Here is a 23411-nt window from a genome sequence, read left to right on the forward strand (position 1 = left end):
CCCACCCTGCAGCCTAGAGCCTTCAATTAATTTACCGTGACCATCTGTGTTGTAATTTTTGCTGCTCAGCTTGCCTTTCTACATCTGTTTTTCAGCTGAATATTTCATGACACTTCATCATTTTCATTCCTTGTGCTAAAAACATGGAACTAATATTTGCTCAGTTAAGTTGCTCCGTTAAGATAATCAGCAATTAAGCAGCCCACTGCACTGCTGTCAAAATGCTCTTTGTAATGGTGAACAGAAAGGCAAGAAGGAGATAACATTTAAAAACTCCTTATCAGATTGTCTGGTGCTGCTGAGCTGTGATGTAGAGTACAACCAATGGCAATCCTGCCAGCTACGTAGGGTGCATGCATATGGGATGCCTAAGAGAGAAGGGGTTATGTCGTGGCTGGAAGGCTACTGGGTTGCTATGCTCAAGTGTACGTGTTTTTGAGGGCCTGAGTCCTCAAAGGGCTTGGGGTGCTTGGAAGCACAGGAGGCTCGGAGTGCATCCAACCTCTCTTCACAACTACATCGTGTCAGCAGCAACAAGCAGTCAATGCTGACTGCACTGAGTGGGCAGTGGATGGAGCAAAGAAGGATTTGTAGGCTTTTACCACCCGTTGCCATCAAGATGAGGGTGCGGTGCTTCCAGCAGGTAATTCCCTCTACCTCCCTCACTCCACAAAGCAAAAATTTTCTATTGCTTTGCCTTTGCAATGTTTTGGTTCAGGGCTCATTGCCTACAATAAATATCTGCCCAGGATGTACATCTTTGATGTGAATTCACATCGTCTGCCTACGTTCTCTTTCCTTAAATTTCTTCCTTTATTCTAACTAATACGCATTGCAGGTGATATCTTCCCATTGCTGGCATTGCAGAAGCCCATTACTCTGTTTTCTATGGCTTCAGGATCTCTAGATTTTTGTCATTTTCTCCAGAAAGAGGGAAGGGAAGCAAAAAAATGCCATCAGAGCCTCCTCAGACACAATGCCAAGCTTGTCACAGGAGCTCACCTGAGCTGACAGGAGAAAGACTGCTCACTTAGAGCTATCCTTGCAAGAACATTATGGTATGATTATCTGAAGACAAAGGTCTTCAAGTGATGCATTCCCTTGTGAAGCACAGCTCTCGTACAACAGACCTATCTAAGAGATTGTCCTGAGAAACACCAGTGTGCCCTCTTCCTCCTCCAGCTGTACACTGGAACACCACATCTGACACAGGTACCATTGTTTGGGTTGCTTTCTGCTCCTTGGGGCAGGAGGCATCCAGCGGCAGATGAGGTATCAGACCCAAGCCATTCAGCCTTGATGTTCATGGCCTCATGCCTGTGACCCAGTAATGCAATATGGAGGGAAGAGAGGGCAGCCCCACAGTGAGGGGGCACAGAAAGAGAGACAAGCTGGAAGATTCACGGCAGCCTCGCCAACTTTTCTCAAGTGAGTCTCAGCACCAAAAAGGCTGGGGACTGCTGCTGATGGCTGAATGGACTTTTTCTTTTTTGCTCATAGTGCATTCGCGTGTGGGTGGGCTGACTGGATTTGAAGTAAACAGCAGGAAGAAGATCTTCCCAGTGAATGAAAAACTGCTTCGCTGAGGGAAAACAACCATGACAGAAATATGACAAATAGCTCTGTAAGTGGCACTTTTCTAAGGAACATTTTAAGCCTTTGGGAAAGGCAATGTTCCCTCTGTGAGCCCCATTATATTCAATGACACACTTCACTAGCTTAGCCAAAAGCCAACAAGGCCAATACCACATTATACTTGCTTTCTGACAGTGATTAAGTAGATTATTTGCTCGTTGTTGGACCTATGCAGAAAATAGTGGCACTCTGATTGCTGCTGATTGGAGAAGTCCATCTTGAGTGCCAGAGCCAGAGATCTGTGACTTTGACACTGAAACATGAAGGCTCTGCATTTAGCATCACAGGGGCTGAAGCTGCAGTGCCAGTGATGTGCCCAGGTGAGTCAGGACACTGAGCAATGGCAAGAAGCAGCAGTGCCAAATGGACTGTACTACAAATTGCCATATGGTGAAATTTCGTTGTCATAACGTGTCCTCGAAAACAGCACTGAATACAGCTCTACTCGATCTTTATTAGCAGAGAACTGCTACTAGGCAACTGATGGTTTGACTGATGACTGGTCGGCTCATGACATATCAGTGCAGTAGTGCAGGAGCTCTTGCTTTCATCTGCTAAATAAGATACAGGGGAGATGAGTGTTCTCTCCCATACCTCCAAAAAATGTTCCTGAAGATACTTACCAACCACTGGTATGTGCGATTCATGGCAGGAATTCCCCAGGAATTCACTGTGCTGAAAACTTACCCGGTACCTGAGTATTGTAAAGATGGGCTTTGTTCTGAATTAATTGGAGCTGCTGACTTTTGAACTAAGTTTTAGTGGATGAGAATAGAAAGGTCTGGAGCCACATAAGATGACTTTTAATTAAAACTCAACGATCCTGCGTTGAACAGAGCATACAGAGGGTGTCATACATCTCTGCATGCTGGGCAGCCTGCTGGGCTGCAGTTGAAGCTGGGGACAGACACATAATCCTCCACAAATAATTACAGCAGAAAACACTTCTAATCTCCATTAGTCCTGTTGTGTTATTCGATCTAATCATAAACCGGGCATTAAAAACCCTCCTCGTCCATTTTAATTCGGACTGCAGCGGACATCTTCAAACCTGTAACTGTTTAGCTGGTCTGCGTGGAAACTTGGGTTTCCCCTTCCCCCTGCTTTGATTTGATTTCCCCGCGTCCCCCAGCCGGGCTCCCGGCCGCTCGTGCTGCTCGGTCCCTCCGCAGCTCAGACTGCCCTGTGGCTGCTGCAGCTACAGCTGAGCGCCCTGGCGATGAATGCCGAGATCCGAGTGCCGTTATTTATCACACACGTTTAATGCAGACACGCGGGCTCCTCCGGACTCCCCACCGCCCCGGGGCCGGAGCGCGTCGCCTCAGGCCCGGACCGCTTTAGCGCAGTCGCTATGGCAACAGCGGCCGCCGGCGGGCGCGTCTCCGCCCGCCTCGAGGCGCCGGCAGCGGGCGGCTTGCGGCTCTCCGCGCAACTTCGGCGGAGGACGGGCGCGGTAAGGAGGCGGCGGGCGGCGTGCTGGGCAGCCGGCTGTCCGTGCGTAGTCTTTCCTGCGAGACGGGCTGTTGCTGCGGTCGCCGCGCCCTTCCCGCCGCCCCGTGAGGGAGCGGAGCCGCGTGGCCGACGAACGGCTGCGGGCGGCCGTGAGGCGTTGCGGGGCGCGGAGCGGGGCCGAGCCGCCTGCAGCGAGTTGGGGAAAGTGGGAATTGTGCGCGTTACACCGGCTTTCTTCCTCGTTCCTTCGAAGCGCGGGCTCTGCCGCGCGGTAGAAAGTTGTGAGGCTCTGTAGGGGCTTTCAAACAGCCGGGAGGCGCCGGCTGGGCGGCGCGCAGCGCGTCCCTCGGAGGGACGCGGCCCCAGAGCAGCGCCGCGAGCGCAGCTGCTGGCCCTCGTCACGCGGCTAATCCGCACCCAGTGTAAGTTTGCCGTGCCACAGCGGAGGGCCCCGCTTCGTGCCGCGCCGTCCTCTGGGCTCTGCCGTGGGTCCTTCCGTCCGTCCGTAGGAGCAGCAGAGCCGGAGGTGAGCGGGGCGGGGCGGGGCGAGGAGGGGCGGCTGCGGGCATCTCTGCGGGCCGGGGCTCCCGTCGGCCTCCCCAGGCCCTCGCGTTGCTCCCTTGGCTGCTGGTGACTTCTGGAGAAAGGCTGAAGTTTTCGGACTGTAAGCTTAGCGTTCATTTTTTGGATGCTGATTTTGAAATAGCGTGTGTGTTTCAAGTGATTTCTATCAAAGGACCGAACTTGAACGCGGATTTTTGTATCTTCCTGACCAGGGAGAACTCCCCCGTAGGTGGAATGTAGTGAGCTGAGACAGAGTGAGACTTAGAGGCTGTCCTTCAGATATTCTTTCTGATGGACTTCGTAACCCAGGCTCGGTACTGAATAGGAATGGTACAGTGTCTCTAAAAATCATAAAACCTTATGATGCAGTGAGTTACTCTTGCTTTCACAGCAGAATCCATCCTCACTCTGAATGGAGAACACACACCTTGCCCACCTGTTTTCACAGCGCTTAGTCCGGTCTGTGGCACAATATATGAATTAAAGTACTCAGTAGATGTGGCAACAGGTGCAATATGCTTTTGGATCTGAGCTTTGGGCTCTCCTTTTGTGTAATTCTATAGCTATATGTATTTGTAGTGAATAACGCTTGAGAACTCCACTGTTTGTGACTCAACCACCTGTTTAGAATCACAGAATGGCTTGGGTTGGAAGGGACCTGAGGATCATAACGGTCCATCCCCTGCTGCAGACTGGGTTGCCAACTACTAGATCAAGAACCAGCTCAGGCTGCCCAGGGGCCTATCCATCCTGGCCTTGAACACCCCCAGGGATGGGGCATCCACAACCTCTCTGGGCAGCCTGTGCCAGTGCCTCACCACTGTGAAAAACTTCCCCCTGATACCTAATCTAAATCCCCCCTCCTTTAGTTTAAAACCAGTCCTTATGGTTTAATAACACTGTGTAGTTACAGTAACAGTAGAATAGAGAATGATGTTCTGAGGGTCTCATAGTTGAAATTTTGAAAACTTTTGATGTCAGAGCAGTGCATCAGATGCCTGTTGCTGCTTTATCACAGCATTTTGCGGTTTATGTAATATTAATGACAGAAAAACTATGTGCCTGTATTACTTTCTGAACTCTTACTGACGTGTCTCGTGAAGAGTGTTTCACGTCCCTCTTCTCTTACTGGAAACCTGACTTTGTAGTCTGCAGAGATCAAAGTAAGATATGGAATTGAAGGAGCGTTTGATCCATCACAGCAAGATAGCTGAATGTGAGAAAAAAATATAGAAGTTTTAATAACAGGTTGGGCAGACAGAGCAAATCAGTGCGTGCTTTAACTTTCTGGCTTCAATAGGTTTAAGTAACAGTTTAGGATAAGTTGCAAATGACAGAGTGTTTTTGTGGTTAGTATTAGAAAACATTGTTTAAGTGTGAGTGGGAATTTGGCACGAACATAGCCCTGGTTCATAGCAGATGGAACTCATTTGCTCTGATAAGAAGTCAAACTGTAAAATGCTACTATGCTTTGTAAGCAGATTTGAGTTCCACCCACCCTTTTTCTTCTGCAGATAACAGGAAGATTATCTTCTGTAGAGTACCAGCCATTAGTGGTGCTTTAGGCTATTGGGCTGTTCCTTCACTTTTTCTTTAAGATCTGTAGACTGGATTTCCATCCGAAGTTAATCAACACAGCTCTTTTATTTCAGAGACGTAAATCTGTTTTACATTAGTCCAGCTTTACCGAAGATTATGAAGCTGTACAAGGTTAGCTCAGCTACCTTTTCTGTGTATGTTTTCATTAGTGATTGAAAAATACCTTTCTCATTCATACCCGAGCTTGGAGCCCAGTTGATGCTGTATTCTTCTTTCTTCACCCCTCGTGTCTGCACCTTGATGGCAAGAAATGTATCAGATACTTGCTTTCTAGAAGTCTGAAGCTTTAAGAACAGATTAAAAACTACACAAATGTAGGACAGATGAAAGCAATATTTTTTAATGTGCTCTCAGTTGTAAGGAATTTCATTAATTTTTTTTTGTTTGAAACCTACCAACTCTAGAAAATGTGACATAACCATTTATACCATAACCACTGAAGTGTTTTCAGAAGGCCAGTTAAGCTTTCTTTTCTTACAGAATTTAGACTGCACGCAGAATGGCAGCATGCTCCTTGCACACTTTGAAGAGTGCTTGTCATTCAGAAGCAGACTAGGGCAGCAGCAGAACTGTCAGCCTGCAGAGGGCTTGTCAGGCCCCAGTGTGGCCATGTTGGGGGGCACAGGCATCATGGGCATTGCAGCAGTGCTTGCTGGGTGCCAGAGTGCCCTTCTCCAGTCAGCTCACAGGCTCACACAGCTGAGACACTCTTCTTGTCCTTAAACACCTGTGGCCATGAAGGTTCGATAAGAAATATTCTTTAAATTAAAGTCTTGGCTTGATCCTGTTATTCAAAATGCCCTGCAACTTGAAACAGGGACGCATCTTTGGAAATATTTTAACCACGGTGAAAATTCTTTGTCTACAAATATCTCATGTCCATCAAAACAAGAGCAGGTGTGCTCATAAAGCGAAACATGCATTCTCTTGCTGTGATCTATATGCAAGCCTCCGAGTGTCCCCAAGAGTTCACTCTTTTTATTCTGCGGGTCAGAGTGAGGAATGATGTTGCATTATGATCATAATATTTGCATTGCAGATAAGTTTCTTGATTGAAAAGCTCAATGTACTGCTTTTTCAGCATTAATTGCCTCATAGCAACTTTGGCAGATAGATGTGGGTTCTCAATCTCAACTTACAATAATTTCCACTAAGATTACAATCACACAGCAAGTAGCTGTAAACACATACCCTCCCATGTCGCTAAACAATAAGGGAGATTCAGCCAGACAGGAAGAAGTGTTCTTTGGTCTTTGCTAAAGTAAAAGTCTCTATCTGTAGAGGATTCTGATAAGTAACTTTCTAGAAAAGTGATGGAGAACAGAGGGCAGGGTTTCTTGTACAGAGCTATGGTAAGCTATATTAATAAAACTGAGAAAGTGTTGGCAGCAGTTTCTTAATTAGAATTTGCTGAGATTGTTTAGAGCAAAATTGAATTGTCATTTTCACGGGAGAAACAGTGTGGGGTTCATCTGTAGTGCTCTCCCTACTGACAGCTGTCGGTAGCTGTACAGCCATGACCACAGATCCTGCCTGAGAAGCAGGTAAAAGATTGCGCACAGGGACTCCAGAGCTGGGTGTAGCAGTCAAAGGAGATAGTCATCCAGAGGACACTGAGCTTCTGACTTCTCTAGATAATGTAATTAAATCTTTACCAAGGAAGCAAATAAATACTAATTATTGTAATATGCTCGACAGTGTCACACTTTCTGTTTTCCCTGTGGCTGCATTTCTCTTAAGAAGTATGATTATGAGCACAGTTTGGGGATAGAGCTTGTCACTCTTCTTTTAGAAATCATTTTCCTTGCTTGTTACTGTCTGATCTGGAACGTGTGGAGTAAGACTGAGTGGGTATCTTGCATGAACAAATCCTGTCTCTGCTCTCTGACTCTAACAGCAAGGAGCTACCACCCACGGGATGGGAGGAAGGCATTTCCCAGCTCCTCAGCCCAGTCTGTCAGTATGCTTTGCCTGGATGACAGCGGATTTCCTGGGACTATCTATAGCCAGCTGAGAGACAGCGTTTCCATTGACGTCACTCAACTCTGGATTAGGCTCCTGCTCATCCAGCCCCTTATATCTTTTCTCCGTCTGCTCTGACACAACTGTCATACCCCTATGATTACTGGGAGTCACTAGGTGTTCTTGGTAGCACTCCTGGACTGACAGGCTGCAAAGGAGAATTATCAAACTGAAAACATACCTGTATAGAGAGCAAAGCTATATTCTCCTTTTTCCATAAATATGCATTTCCCAACCTCTGTCTATTCCTTTACTGTCTGAGAAGGCTTTGGAAGCTGAGAACCAAGAGAAGATTCAATGGAAATGAAATGCAATTCTGAATAAAAAAACTTCCTACAAGGCAAACAGGTCCTGCTGATTGACTCATGGCCTACAGGAAAGCAGCCCGGTGTAACAGGTCTTAGCAGGTGGTGATCTGACCTGCAAGAGCCTGAAGGAGGCTGATAGCTGTCAGGTTATATGAGCAGCCTTCAGCTGGCAAAAGAGTAGCCAGAGATCAAGCTATAGAAATATTCTCTTCCACACTAAAAGAGCTAGGAGAATCTGAAATCCTGTTATAGGAAGGTAAGAGACCAAACAAAGAATGAGGATCCTGATACTTCTGCTGATCCTTTAATACATTCACTGTAGCAAGAAGAGAAAATTGCATGGCAAAATACGGGAAAAGGTAAAGAAGTGGAAGATGGGGAGAACTGTGAAGTATGGGGGAAGGAGAGAAACGCAGGAATTGCTGCTCATGTGAAGAACAAAAATGAGACTTGGGGAGGCAAAAAGCTTCTTTAAAGGTAAAAGGAAACCTTTACGTTTAAAAAAAAAAAAATCTCTGAGATACTTACAATCACTAAGCATTGAAGAAAGCCATCAGAGGCTTTGTTAGAGAAAGAGAGGTATTCCAGACTTTGGTGTAACTTAAGGATAACATATGCTTAAAGTCCTGCGAGGTGGTCGGGCTGAATTGTAATTGACAGCACGAGGGAAGGTTTGGCTTGTAGTGGAGTCAGAGAGGCAAAGGCTTTGAAACTTGTAACAGCTTCTGGAGTGGAATATTTATAAACTACCCTGAAATTCTGCTTAAATAACGTCTGAATAGTTCATCAGGTTCCAGGACAGCCTTCTGGAAGGAAGCAGAAAACTGACCGATTGTGCAACAGGAAGATCTGTATGTAGATGGAGCTGTGCCTTTTTCTTTCTTTTAATAATTTTAGCACGAATGCTTGCAAAGTGTAAATTTGTCCTTTTCCCCAGTAAGGTCAGGCTGAAACTTTAGCCATCCTCTAGTTTTCTACATCCTGCCAACGGTCCTTGAAGTCTTTCTAATAGGAAAGCCATATTGAGTCATTTAATGATTAGCCTGCATGTGAACTTTAAATTGAAAACAGCAGCTACAATTAATGGAGCCCATGCTGCCTGCTGCAGGCTGCAAAGACCAGTAGTGGAAAGCGTGGAGGCTTGTCAAGCCTGCTAAATAGAGATGGCCAGTTTCCAGCTCTCAGAAGGAGGAGGTGATGGATGAGAGATGGGGAAGGAAACAATCTCAGACAAACAAGGCTCCCATAGGAACAGCCAGCGCAAGCTGCCACTGTGCACAGAATGCTTGCATAAGATTTTCCTTCATTGGAGAACTAGCCATTTCAGTTACAGGTGAGATGCTTTCCTTACTTTATATTGATCTTCTGTGGAAGTAGGTTTTTCAAATAACACGTGGGAGATGAGTGCAAGACCCATTCAGAGCCAGTGGTATCTGCTTCCATACCACCTCTGTTCTTTTTCAAAAGCAAATCTGTCTGTGATCAGTGCTTTATGAAAGCTGTGGGATACTGCAAAAGTTGGGTTCAGCAGGCCTTGCTCAGACAAAATGTACAAACTGCTTTACTAAGTGATTGCCCTCTGCAATACCATGCGAGGCAAAACAGTTCTCAAGCACAAGTACTTTGTTTGAGGGAGACCTATGAGGTGAAACAAAAAGATAAAAGCAGTAGGAATGCTCCAGGACCATGTGAAAGCCAGGAAGCATAGAACCAATAGCATATGCTTTCCCTCATCAAGTCAAGGTGCAAGTGGAAAGAATAATAGAGTGTTAAGTGGTTAGATACCTGTGAAAGCTGATGATAAATCACAGTTGTCACGTAAGCTGAAAAAAATATGAGATTTTACAATCTGTTATAACAACTTGTCTGTACTGCCGCTCTCTTTTGCTAGCAGAGGGCTCACTTTTGTGACACGTAAGGGGTAATGAAACCAATGAAAAGGCTTCAAGGATCTTCACCCTTGATAATTTGTGCTGGTGAGTGGAGGTGACCATGTAGCAAGACCCAGGCATGTGTTAGGGTGGTGAGATTATGGAGCTGAAACTGTCAGCGCACCAGTAACCAGATTGAGTTCATTCATGTGTCTTGGGCAAGTAAGCCAGCAGCAGTGCTGATGTGAGAGCAGGAGCAGGTTGCTAGCTGGAGTCACTGGTGCTGAAAGTAAAGGAAGGAACCTCCTGCTACTCCTACAGAGCACAGAAATTAGATAGGAGCAGGAGTGCTTCCAGCAAATGCTGACTATGAGTGGTATAAAGATCATCATAGCTGCTACTCCAGAGTGAAAAACAGTCACTGTGGTGATCCCTCATATGTGAGCATTGCAAACTAGCAAAGACGCTCATGTTTAAACAGTCCCAGAGGAATATGTGCAGCCTTACACATCTAGGTACCTAGATCTGTGCCCTGTGGAAGTTTTCAGCCCTTATAAGTCTTCTTTCCGAAGAAACCTGTAGCTGGCAGTGAGAGGAAGGATACTGGACTAGAGAAGCTTGTCCTTTATTGCATTTTGGTGACCATTCCGATTCTAGAAAAGCGTACGCATCAGTCTCTGAGATCACTTCAAACTCAGGACACAACACAGACCGTCCAGGTTTTCGAAGCATTTTCCTTTAATGGTGTGACCTATGAACGTTCTTGAAAGAGAACAAGGCTACATTACAGCAAGTGATAAAGGCGTGGAAGCAGTTGAAGCAGCCTTCACATCCAATGCAGAGGATGATGGCTTTTTGGCACTGAAGACAGAATCCTGTTGAGCATTGCTCTTCTAGGAAGTCTGAGAACTTATGTCTCAGCTGTAATGAGAATGCAGTGTAGTCACAAGCTTCTGGTGATTTGCACTGACTGAAGGCTCCAATATGGCAGCTTAGAAGCCTGTTTTTCTCTTTTATGTCTGTTTCTCTTATCAGAAAAAGTTTTCTCAGGCCCTGCAGAATCAGGCCCTCATGTTAACACCTGATGCTCCGTCCTGATTGAGTTTCAGCCAGGAGGAGCCTTTTGGTAATCCAGCTGCAAGTATTATTTGTGCCACCCCTTCTCCTTGGGGGCTAATAGAAAGGAGTAGCAAGGCAAGTGTGCTGTGAGAAGCAACAGATGCTGTTTTACTCCTGTTCAGGTCTCTGGTGACTGCTTTGAACTCCGTTTTGTTTAAATACAATTGTTAATAACTTTGTTCCATGCATTATCCTCTGAAAGTGACTACACAAAAGGGAGTTAATTCCATCTTTTGCTTATCTGACTGGTGCAGCTTGTTTTGCATTCTAAGTGCTGCGTAACTCCCCAGCAGCAGCAAACTTTCACTTAGAAGTAATAACAGTTTAAACCTTGGTGTGCTGCCGCTTTGCTCTCAGCCCGGCCTCAGATCCCTTGGCACTAGTGGTGTGTCCCTAAGGTGTGCTCTTCCAGCACAACTGATAGTTGGACTTCTGCTTGGAGATGATGGTGTTGCCTCTCCCACTGCGTACAGCAACTATTTAGCTAAATAATGTTTAAAGCTCTGCCTGGCCTTGTGATGAATGCAACTGTTGCTTTTGCCAGCAGGAAGTACACATGAGCTGTATCACTTCTGCTATCTGCCCAGGCTACCTCCTCGGCATTCCTTCTGAGGATCCCGCTGGCTAGTACGTGACTCCCGTGATGCCTATGTGCACCTGGCTCCTTGTGTTGAGTTTTTGTGTGCAGGGTGCTGCAAGGTCCTGCTCTCCCATGGGGGTTCACACAAGCGAGGCCTAATCCCAGCTCTTCTGTGAGCAGGAGAATGCTTCCCCTGCCTATCTCAGTGGGAGCAAGGTATCCTGTAACATGACTTCAGATGTAGGAATCGCACCTGTAATATTAGTCATGTGGTGACTGGAAGTTCAGTGCCTCCCTGCACAAGTTGGATGCCGCAGGTGAGATTTCTCAAGGTGCTCAGCAACGAGTGGCTAATCCAGTAGCACTTGTATGTTAACAATGGAGTTGAGGGATGCGTGGGGGGAGAAAGTCCTTGTCAGAGCTGTGTTGATGATGGCACTGTTCTTTTTCTCTCCTTCCCCACCCCCAATTTGCTCCCAGTGAAGACACACAGGGCACTATGTCACTGGCATCCTGGTTCAGGTGGAATGAGCCCCCAAATCGGATTTCCCAGAGGAACCCCACAGAGATGGTGGTTGAGACGCTAATGATGGAGCTGAGCTGGCAGATCAAGCAGGCAGAGAAGCAGCAGCGGGAGCGGGAGAATGAGTATCGCAAGATCAAGACTGGGGTGGACTACGGCTGGCTGGTCAGCTATCCAAAGCAGAGCTATGATATCAGCCCAGGAGAAAGGCTGCAGCTGGAGGATATGTGTACCAAAATACATCCCTCCTACTGTGGGCCTGTCATACTCAGGTACAGTAAAAGATCTGATGATCCAGACCTTCCCTTTCCCTCTCTCCTTTTTATGGTGTGTGAGGGGGGAGCAGGAGTTATTAGGACCAGCAGAACCATGACGTGGGCATCCTGTATTGGGGGTTGTGTTGTGGCAGTGTCTTTGTGGGAGAAGAGAGATTGAATGTTTTAGGTCAGTTTAATGTGATATCATTTCCTCCAGAAAGCGACTAAATGCCATTTCCCTCTGAGTGGCTTGAGTACTTTATGCTCCTTGCCAGCCAGAGAAACTTTATCTTGCCTGATTTTGATACAGTTTCAGTACTGTGATGGCTTTTGCTTCAGTCTTTAGAATCTTCAAATAAGTGAGGTTTAAAAGGACTACTGGAAGTGCACGTCTCTCTTTGAAGAAAGGCCAACTTCAAAGTCAGATCAGGTTGCTCAGGCCTTATCCTACCCATTGTTGAGTATCTCCAAGGGTGGAGATTCCTCAGCCTCTGACCAACATGCTTTAGTGTTTATCCACTCTAATTTGAGCCTTCCTTCCTTGATTTAAGCTGTGCAGCAGCTTTACTGAGGCACTGGTCCCAACAGTGTCCAGGTTAGCCAAAAGGTGCTATTGTATTTTTCAGTCTGAGTCATATGTTCCCAGAAAAAGGAAGGAGTGCATGCTTGTTCTCTCATATACATGCAGGTGGAGCATGCATTTAGCTTGAACAGCTAGGTGGTACTTCTGCCTTCTGTGGTGTAGCCTCTTGCACTTGCTGGTGAGCCTTCCAAGCAATCCTAGACACTGGACTGCTCGTTGCTGGCTGAGCAACCCTTTGTGAGATTGGCTTTGGAACTAGAACTAACCTACCTAACTGTAGTGGCATCCAAACTGGAAGGTGGATGGTGACTTTTTTCTTTTTTTTTTTTTCCTTTTGGGAGGTCCAGTCTAAGTTAAGCCCTCTCACTTAGCACAGTGCAAGTGAGGAGCAATGTCTCTGAAGTCCCGTGCAGTCAAAGTGTAGTTGTGAGATGGGCCTTTATAATCCTCCTCTGCTGTTTGACCATGTTTGTCTCTTGGTATTAGGACAGTCCTGGCAGGCCGCTTACACTGCGGTGCTGAGAACTCCACAAGTCCCTCACTGCATGTGCTTTCATCTGTCTTCCCTTGAACCTCTGGCACTGCAGCTGTAAGAGGGCTGGAAATCGCTGACCATTTGACTTACAGTGGGAATGCCAAAGCTGCCCCTCTTGCCCAAGGCTGAACCTTGGAAGCAAGTGGGGACAGGGCTTTGGCTATTGCAAAGGTTGCTGTGGTGGCAGAACTGGAGATCTGAGGTCGCTCAGTAGCAGTGAAAGTTTGCTGGCAACAGACTTGCCTTGTATTTGTATAACTTTAAGCTATGCTGTAAACAAACCACTACAAACCCCTTGGGGTTCTGAGTAATTTTCAGCATCCCCAGGGCCACTGAGCAAGGTCTGTCTGGCAAACAGGTATTTCCATGATAGCCATTGGAGCCGGGAGGTCTCAAGGTTCATAACTTTAGAAAAGAGTATTAAGCTGTGACACATACCATTTGCTTTCCTTATTTTTTAACTGAGATGGATGATGCAAGATGCTTAGTGCGTGTATTTTTTTGCTTGATTTCTGTGTAACTTGTAGAAGTTGTTCAATCTTATTCAGTATTCAGCATACTTTTAATTGGAAGTAAACATATTCAACAGCATTGTCAAGTTGTATGTGTGTGTAATTGAAAAAATCTCAAAACCATCCTCTTAAAAGGCCTCTTAAGTTATTATGACAGACTATAACAAATTGGATTATGGTATAATTCAAGGAGTGTTATATTTTGTTTGTTCCATACTACGCAGTTCGTATGGGTAGCAAAGCCACACGGAGGAGAAAAAAAAAAAAAGGATTGTATGCCATAAGTTTTTCAAATCAGTGGCTGAGAAAGGAAAGTCGTGGCCATAAAAATGGCAGAACTGGACTGGGTCAAAGGTCTGTTTGATCTGTGCTCAATCTAGTGGCATCTGTCTAAAGAAAACAAATGTGTAGCTGCTGACTTGCCATGCCTTGTCACTTGGAGATTCGTGGAGCCAGGAGTTGTACTTCTGTCCATAATAGCCCTACATGGCTTCTTCTTCAGGTTGTGTTGGTTGTTTTTTTTTTTTTCTCCAGTTTTTTGTTTTATTTTGTTTTTGAATATGTAAACTTCTACTATCTGTGGTGGAGTTCCACATTTGAATTATAACTTTATTGTGGAAAATTGTATTTTGTTTGTCTTGAACTAACATGTCCTGGTTTTATTTGATAATCACTTCTTCCCTTGTTGGAGAAGTGAACAGTTGACTCCTCTTCTCTGCCATCTGATAGCCCAGAAAATGAAAGAGTGAGGCTTGCCATGCCAGGAGTTGAAAACGTGCAAGAGAAAGGAGTATGCAGTCTAACTAGAACACAGCTAAAACTGGATTAATTCTCCTCTCAGAAAATGAAATAGCTCTGAAATCTTAATAACTTGCCCCTAAAATGTACAAGATGACTATCATAGCTAGGAATTTGACTGAAATCTTCAAACTTCCAATTATGTATTTGAATTACCGTGCTTCTGATGTTTCTCCCTGAAATACCTTGTGACTTCATAATATGTAGCAACTTCTAGAAAATCTTCCACCCCCCCAAAAAAAAGAACAATCTCCAAATTTGGATCTGGAAATGTACCTTGTAGAAGCCCTTGATTCTGTTTCCTCGATCCCTTCATTTTACAGATTTGAAGAACTGAGGTTCTTTTTGACAGAGCTTCAAAGCAAGCATGCAAATACCTAAATAACACAGGTAGTGTGAGTGTTGCACGAAGGGTGAGTTTGTTTAGTTTGTGTCATGCAGGCTCTCTTTCATGAGATTCGGGCTAAGAGTCAAAGCCACAACAAAACACTTTTTTACGAGTTGACAGAGATGTCCCTTTGTTCTTCAAAGGACTAAATGATTATCCAAGTTGTCTTTTGTGTGGCTACAGTCACATCTACTGAGAGGCAGAGTTCTTATCTCTTTCGATGTGGAGGAGATTAGAAAGGGGCATTTCTTTAATTGGAAGGTTTTTTCAGATTCAGTTTGTCTGTTCTGTAAAAGTACATTTTGAGTCAGTAGAAACTTTTATTTCGGCCTCTTGAAATTTTCTTCAGATTCAAATACACTTCAAATACCATCACTTCCTCCTTATCTGGAGACTCTGACTCACCTCATGTAAACAAAGCTTTGCATCCATGTGTAACTTTAACTGTAGGTTACTGGGTTGGAGATGGCTCACACAACTTAAACCACAAAGCCTTTTGAGGGAAGTGACAGTGATTTTTTTATAAGGCCCTTCGTACCCAACTGCCATGGTTAAACAAAGTAAGTAGACTAATAGCTTGCTAATTCAGAACGCTACGTTTTCACCAATGTCTACTCAGGGCTGCAGTTCTAATCAGAGCTGATTGCAATCAGTTTCATTTCCTCCGGTTTTGGGAAAAGTGATGCTGTCAGATTGTCCTCTGCCCAGAGAGAATCAAAAAAGTATTTTATAGAAAAGCAAACCCACATTTTGGTGATTTGAGATCATTAATAGCATAGGATTAGGACTGTAATTTTCTAAGGATTATCTATAGCTGAAGTTGACTTCAGAGTAAGCTTGAATGTAGGACAAATGACTACAATCAGAAATATGTTTGTTTACAGTTATGTTCTCAAGTCTGAGGTTGATATGACACCAGTGTTGCAGTTAGTGTGAATGGCATAGACCTCTGTGAGTCGAGCAACCTTCTCTATCAAAGCTGTTCACAGCTTCATAGCATAACCAGAAATCTTGCCCAACATAAAGCTTCAGGAGTCAGCAGCTAATTATTAGCACTAAGCACCCCATGCTTTCTGTGAATGACTAAATCTACATAGAACTCTCAGTTCAGACCGGCACTCACAGGAACATACTTCACTATAAGCATATTGTTTAAGTCCACTGATTTAACAGGTCTTTAAAGTTCAGGCTTTACTTAGGAAACCTATTTAACTGAGGACCTACAGAATAAGGTAGGCAGGTGGCCAAGAGCAGCCAGTCTTAAAATCTAATGGTTATATGAAGAAATGGAAGGGTCACAACTTAAATGAATTTGTTCAAACTGTGATTGAAGCACAGCCTGGTCTACTGAACACGCTCATCTCTATGTACAAGTGTCACATGCTCCTCAGGCTCCTGTGCTGGCTCATGGTGACTTCTGTTGACAGTCACGTCTTAAGATGTTTACATTAAACTCTTGTAATATTAGTAGCTAACCTGTAATATATTATCATAACTTGTTTCGCAAAGTAGATAGATAGGTGTACTTTTCAGATGAGTAAGGAAACCCTGTTGACGGATTTTTAGATATCATTGTGCAGTTGCTGGGATTGAAACTATTTCATGCAAAAGTATAAGGGCGTTAACCCATGCTAGAAGATAGGTAAGCCTTGTGCAATTTTGTGTGCTTGGTTCTACCGGACAGCTTTGTGTGCAGTTTGTTTCCTAGTAATGGTGCACAGGATATAAGCCCATATTCCTTGATTCCAGTGGTTTAACTGGTTTTATATGTTGCATGTTTTGTGCAGAGAACAGACTGCTGATCAGCCAGCACAGCAGCTGGCTTTCACTGGTAGGTAGGGAGGATGGCTTCAGCTGCATATGGGTGGCTGCAGTAAACATCACCTATCTTCCAATACACAGACTCATCCAGCTAGATCTTAGCCTGATAAACTGCCTGTCCTTTCTGCTGGAAAATGCTTGTGGTACACAGGCCTTTTGAACCTTATACATCAACTGTCCCTTACACAGACAGGGTACACTCCAGGTCCTGGAGTTAGGTGGGCATTGATATAGGGACAGGGCTCATCCTACTGTGGAGGGAGGAAAGAGCTCTCCTTCCTCTCTCCATCTGAATGAAAGTGGCTTTTCTTTGAGTGACCGGCAGACAGTCTTTGGGATTGTTTTCTGTTTGGTTTTTAAACATACAATCTCAAAAACCTGAGGCAGTGCTGAGGTCTTCTGGGTGCACAATTGCCAATACAAAGAAAAGAGGATGTACTGGTGGATAGGTACAGCATGACAGCATCGCTCTTTAAAATACACACAGAGATAAAACAGAATGACTCATTCAGTTCACCTTTGCAATAGAAGACCTTTGGAGATGCTTTCCTCAGTATAATAACAATGTGAAGACTGAGGTTTCGATGGACTCATCTGTCTAAACTTCTGACTAGGATAAAGGGAAGAGTGTATTTATTGTGAGAACTGTATTTGTGGCTCTTTGATATGCAACTAAAGTTCCTTCTCAGAAGGCAGAAAGGCGTGTAGTGACAGGATGAGGGAAAATGGCTTTAAACTGGAAGAGGGTAGATTTAGACTAGATATCAGGAAGAAATTCTTTACTGTGAGGGTGGTGAGACACTGGAACAGGCTGCCTGGAGAAGTTGTGGCTGCTCCCTCCCTGGAGGTGATAGGCCAGACTAGATGGGGCTTTGAGCAACCTGGTCTAGAGGGAGGTGTCCCTGCCTGCAGCAGGGGGGCTGGAATTAGATGATCATAAAGGTCCCTTCCAACCCAAACCATTCTATGTTTGCAATATACAGCAAAAATCTGTTCTCACTGTTATGTGATAACCCTTAGGGAGGCAGGTGATGATGGTTAGGGTGAGGGAGATTAGGAGTACATCCTAAGCAACTGCAATAGTTAAGAAACATCTCTGTGACTTTGGTATTTGGTATCCTGAAAGTGAGTGGTAGTTCCGCTGATACTGAATTTCCTAAGCACAGTGCAATGCTGGTCTCCCCACAGATGTACATGTAGCCGTCAATACTTGCTATGAGAGAACAAGTACTGAAATATCTGTGTTACAGCATGATGTCAGGGTAGGTGTCCAATACCAGGCCTCCACAGTAAGAATCAAAAGCTTAAACACACAAATAATCTTTCAGTTACATCTTTGGCTTTCCTTCTGCCCTTAATATCTTGAGTACCTTTTGGTACCATTATATACTGCAGTTCTACAGTACGTCAAATTCCATGTTACATTCTCAGGGATGATTTAAAAAAACCCTAGAGGCAGGATTTTACTCTATCAGCTGCTGTCTTATTGGGCTTATTTAAATACATTCCTACTGTTTCCCATCATCATTCAGTTCTTTTAGAGGAAAATATCAAAATGCTTACTGATATTATATATCTTAACTTCCATTAAGTATAACCACCTGGATTTTAGCTAAGTAATAGTTTAGCTCAATTTGCAGATAAAATCTTTATGTTAAGAACTGAATAGTATCAGAAGAGTAGCCATGCTACTATCTGTCATAAACGTATGCTCTCACAGAAGTAGGATATCTATGCAACCAGTGTGTGAGCCATGGGAGCAGCTCACACGCTGTCCAGGCTGGGGACCAGGTCGCCCAACAAGGTGTCCAGAACAGTATGTTATCTTCTTGCTCCATCCAGGGACTGACTCAGTGACTTCACAAAAACTACCCTGCTCTGCATCTCATCTTCCCCACCTGCAAAAGAAACAGTCATAATTCTTCACTTCCCCCATATTAAGCTAGTTTAGTAGATGTCAAGAAATCATTCTGAGCTCTTTGCTGAGAAGACACTGGAGCAATTCAGAGTTGTTTAATGAGGTACAGTGCTGTGCTTCCAATCAAGGCGTTATCAGCTGAGCCACTGTTACCTTACAGAAATCCATTGGAACTTAAATATTAAGAAATGACTGAACATGTAACAAAGAGTTTTACTGGGTAAGAGTTTGTCTAGTGGCCACTAAGTAATACTGTGGAAGAAAGAGAATTTGAAAAATGAGAAATCTAGTGGGACCTTCCGCGATATATCCTCAGCTTCTGGTAAGCAGCAGTTCAGAGATTACTTGAGCAAGTATTTGCATGCGGACAATCACAGTTAATCAGTGGTGATGAGGATATTTTCTACAAACTTGTCTAAGTGTGTTGTTTCTTAAGGTACCGATAGCACTGAGTTCTGATTTAATAGGCACTGTGTGAAAAGAGCACTTCCTTCTGTTTCAAAGATGCCACCCTCTAGCTTTGTTTGGTGCTCCCTGTTATTTCTTGTGCTTAGGAGAAATAGTGATTCATTGCTTCCTTACATTCTCTGGCTTTCTCGTGATTTTAGAGACCTTGAGCATATCTTCATGACTCCTCTCTGTTATTGTTCCCTTCAGTGCAGGGAGTCCCATTATGTAAGAGCACAAGTTCCAAGCGCAGCACTGTGACTTGGCAGCAATCCCTAATTTGATGTTTTTAATCAAAGCTGTGCCTTGACTGTGCTTTCAGATTCCGGCAACTCATTGCTGAATATGAACCAGAAGTGCAGGAAGTATCTCGACTCTTCCGCTCTGTTCTGCAGGAAGCTGTTGAGAAGATCAAAGAGGAGGAAGACGCCAAGAAGCTTGCCAAGCAGTGGAACACAAAGAACAAAACCAGCCTCTCCTTAACAACATTTAAGTCCCGGTCCAAGATTTCCCCGTTCATCAGTGACATCAAGACCATCTCTGAGGATGTAGAGCGGGGCACCCAGCCCACCAGGAGGGTTTGGAGCATGCCAGAATTCCGGAATGCCAAGGATTACTGACTCTGTACTGAACAAGGTTTTTAAAAAGTGATCTCTCCTAATCCCAGTTAACCCTTTTTTTTAGCTCTACCATTTCTTCTTTGTTCCAGCTTTCTCTTACTGTCTATCTCTCTCAGAAGCTGTGTCCATAGTAACTGCTGCTGATGCCCACAGTGTGTGACAATTTATTACCACACATGCTAGCTTTTCCTTTAATTTAGTAGTACTTAGTAACTTTAAGGGCAAGACTCACTCACTCACTATCTCATTTTTATTACTGCTTTTGTTGGTGGAAAATGAATTAGTTTTGTGATATCTCTCTTCTTCTCCCTTTCCCCTCAGCCTGGATGAAGTCACCTACTAAAGCTACTGGCCCAAGCTAGTGAGAGCTGCTGGCTGGAGCAATCTTGCTGAATGCAAGAAGGACCATTTACATGAGAAAGGCTTACAGGATCAGGGCTGTGAGTTAGGGCTAGCATCTGAGCCAGAATTGCACTTCCTTTTCCAACTAACAACCCTCCTCAGTGCTGCAGGAGATGCAGGTAAACCCAGTGCTGCTCTTGAGTAGCAATCCAGCCCAAGCAAAGCAGACTCAAACTTCTTGAGATGGAAGACTAACCTAATTGCACAGCATGCTCAGGTTTCTTGGGTATTTTCTCTCTTACGCAGGCAGAACCCCTGAACCTGGTGCCTGCAGAGCAGATAAAAATGTAACATCCTGCTGTGTAGATAAACAGGTGGGTACATCAGTTCTGTGTCAAAAGCTCTTCTTGGTCCTGTGTTCTATGTTAATGAGGTAAGTGCTACACCCTGCATCCCAGTAATAAGTCACTGGGCTGAAATTAATGTTTATGACTAAGTCTGAAAGAGTACTGAAGGATAGTGTCAATGAAGGGTAAAGGGAATCAGCATTCGTCTACAGCACTCAGTTCAGCTCGGAGTTGAGATCATTTCAATAAGCTGCCGTTGTGAATGGTTGAAGGGCTCTGGTAGATGAAGGTACCTTCCCTCAGTCTTCTCTCATGAGTGCTCAGAGGAGAGCTTTCCAGTATTGCAGGCTGCTGGCCAGTGAGTTGATACCATTACGCAAGAATCTTTAATGAAAACTGAATAGCCTGTAGGCCAGTATGGTTCTGCTGAGACCTTGAGTAAACAAGAAAATACCAGTGAGGAAAAGCTACTGGGGCCCTAACTCAGCATCCACAGGGAAAATTATTACCAGGAAAGGAAAGAGAACATCATGCTGGAAAAAAAGAGAAAAATCACGGTTCCTGTAGAGAGAAGCCAAGGACTGGGATGCTTTCTGGTGACCAGTAGGAGATGGGGAAGGATGATAGGCATCTCCCCCTATGACTAGGTTTTGGGGAATCATCCCATTGGGATATAGCCTCCAGGAGGACCCTGAAGCTTTGTTGTTCTTTTGCCTGTTTCCAGCTCTTTTCCCCAGGGATTTTTGCAGCAGCACGTGGGTACTACAGCCAAAATGAAATCCTTTGAAGCTATGCCAACCCTGGGAACAATTCCAGCACATTAAATTTATCCTAGAGTAGAAATGTGCAGTTTCTTCCAGAGTTGGGGGATCACAGCATAAGGATTTGATCTTGATCTTTGTTCTTAACAGCTCTCTAAGACTGTGGAATTCTGGCTCTCTCTCTCTCTCTCTCTCCTCTGGGCTAGCTAAGACTAAACACAAGGCTGTAGCAACTAGCCCCTTTGTAAACACTGCTGCCAGTAACCCTCCCAGGGCCTGAAAGCAGGGAATCACATTTAATAAAAAAAACTCAGGGCTTCCAAATACACCACCCAGTTTAGGACTGACTACTTCAGCTCCAGGTCAACAGGGGAGAGGTTAAAGCCTTCTGACAATCAACTTGGTCTTTTTCAGCTCTATGTCCTTGTGAACTAGAGTGACTGTGTATATGAAGTACAACAAAGGCTTGACATATTTAACATAGCCTTAGGTATCTACAAGTGTTGTGAACCCTAGCAAGATATCACCACAAAAAAAAAAAAACTGTTTTGAAAAAAGTTAACCGCCTTTTTAATATATTTGCAAGCCACTATACTTGCTGGACTGAAGGCTGAGACGGGGTCATGAATTTCATGCTACAGTTCCGTAGTCAACTTTTTGTTCTCAAGTTTTATTTCAATGCACTCAGTATTGACTGTTTTGATGCAATATTTGATAGACTGCTGGGAGAGAATGGACATTCTGATACTGACATAAAAGTTTTCGCTACAGTACAGTGTCTGTAATGTGCTCACTCTATCCAAAGGAGAATCAGGAGTAACTAACTTCCCTGCATCTATGTACAAAGCCAAGGAAATCACTTGAAGGCTGTTCACAATATTATCACAGCATCTTCTGATCATACTGAATCCTTCATTAACAACCTCCAGCTGGAAGATACCACTCCTGTTTTACAGTCAGTGGAGGGAGACAAATCTGACCATATGTATGAGGGCCAGGCTGTAGCAGTACCTGTGACAGCTGTCAAGCTTCAGTTTATCAATCATTTCTAATTCCACAATAAAACGTAATCCAAACTTTCAAATACTACCACTTTCTCCCTGTACCTCTTCTGCAAGTTACACTGGGCTCACAGAACCATGTGATGATGAAGGGATATTCAGGTAAAAAGTTGGCCATCTAGTACTCTGCAAGGTGTACAACAAGCACTATGCTTGCCTCTATCCAGGAACTTGGAGACTGACTGCAACTTTCTGCACTGTGTATGCACCAGTAGATACTGAAGCAGAGCTGGGGCGGTGCTTAGGATGCTCAACTGTTGCACTGTGCTTGTAACACTTGTTTTTCTTAGGAATGCTGTAGACTGAACTAAATGATTCTTAGGGCACCCCATGCAGCAACAAGCAACTACTCATTTTTACCTTGTCCTAATTCCATGTTCTGTGTAACTAAATTAGAATTTCAGATTAAAGTAGGAGCGTGCAACTCCTGATTGTCTCCCACCTACTGTGCTATGGTCTGCATACCTGAGCAGACACAGGGGGCAAACAAACTAGATTGCTTTTGGATTAAGCTAACCTAAATTATCTGTTGCAGCAGACTCACAAGCTTGCAAACTGTGAAACAGGACTAATAAACCCTCCTAATGCTTGTATAGTGTGGACATGAAGTCCTTACTGACAGTTGTATTGCTCTACAGCTCTGCTTCTCCTGGACTGCACTGCCTACTAGTGTAGAAAAGCATTCCTATACAACTCAGATGAGACGGTTCTGTTCTCAGCCACTCCAGAGAGAGTTCAGTGACTTAATTCCTAAAGAAGAATGGAAAGTGAAATAGCAGCACAATACTAGTAACAAACAACTAAGTAAACTGGACTCATTCCAAATCCTCATTCTTTCAAAACTGAACAAAGACTTCGCTGTCAGCCTAGAGCACTGTTGTTGCCCCATCAGTGGTAGTGTCATGCTGTCCAAAGGACATTGTTACACACAAGACACACATTTTATTACACATGCTAACACATAATGGCAACACCACTACAGTAGCTCAGGTGCATGGCTCAGCTTCAAGGGGCTAAAACACTTTTCAGAGTCACTACTCATCTAAGAAAGAAAATGAAGCTCTGCTCCTACAGCCCAGTCTGGCCCACAGGCTGTGGTGGCCAGCAAAGATGTGCAGGACAAAACTCTTCACCTGTATCAGCATATAGCTCAGACAGCTGTCACACCTTGGGGAACTGGAGTACGCTTCACAGGAAATACCTGTCTGCTGAGATTGCACTGTTTATGTATTTCATCATGGCACCTTAGAGAATTAAAGCAAAGCTATGAAATATAAAACAAATTTTTGTAATTGTCTTCAATTAAAGAAGCAATCTGTCCACTTCTAGCCAAACACGAGAGCCATTC

At 44.4% G+C, this 23411-nt stretch overlaps 1 protein-coding gene across 12 annotated transcripts in view; it reads left to right on the forward strand.

Annotated features, from left to right (window-relative positions):
• The window catches only part of RD3 (retinal degeneration 3), a 31076-nt gene continuing 10112 nt past the window's right edge, over window positions 2448–23411 (forward strand). The window contains exons 1-5 of one of the 12 annotated variants that reach the window (XR_002437231.1): window positions 2968–3088; window positions 11631–11945; window positions 19255–19568; window positions 20201–20268; window positions 21417–23342. Coding sequence is in view for 9 of the 12 variants with exons in the window: in XM_021392614.1 (XP_021248289.1) it covers window positions 8789–8913; window positions 11631–11945; window positions 19255–19552 (738 nt within the window). In the remaining 3 variants the exon portion in view is untranslated. Of the gene's footprint in view, window positions 3089–3114; window positions 3614–3657; window positions 3752–7147; window positions 8914–9149; window positions 11468–11630; window positions 11946–19254; window positions 23343–23411 lie in introns of those variants that run through there. The other 11 variants (XR_002437232.1, XR_002437230.1, XM_021392612.1 and 8 more) reach the window with 11 other exon arrangements.

Source organism: Numida meleagris, chromosome 3, assembly GCF_002078875.1.
Source record: "Numida meleagris isolate 19003 breed g44 Domestic line chromosome 3, NumMel1.0, whole genome shotgun sequence".
Lineage (NCBI taxonomy): Eukaryota > Metazoa > Chordata > Aves > Galliformes > Numididae > Numida > Numida meleagris.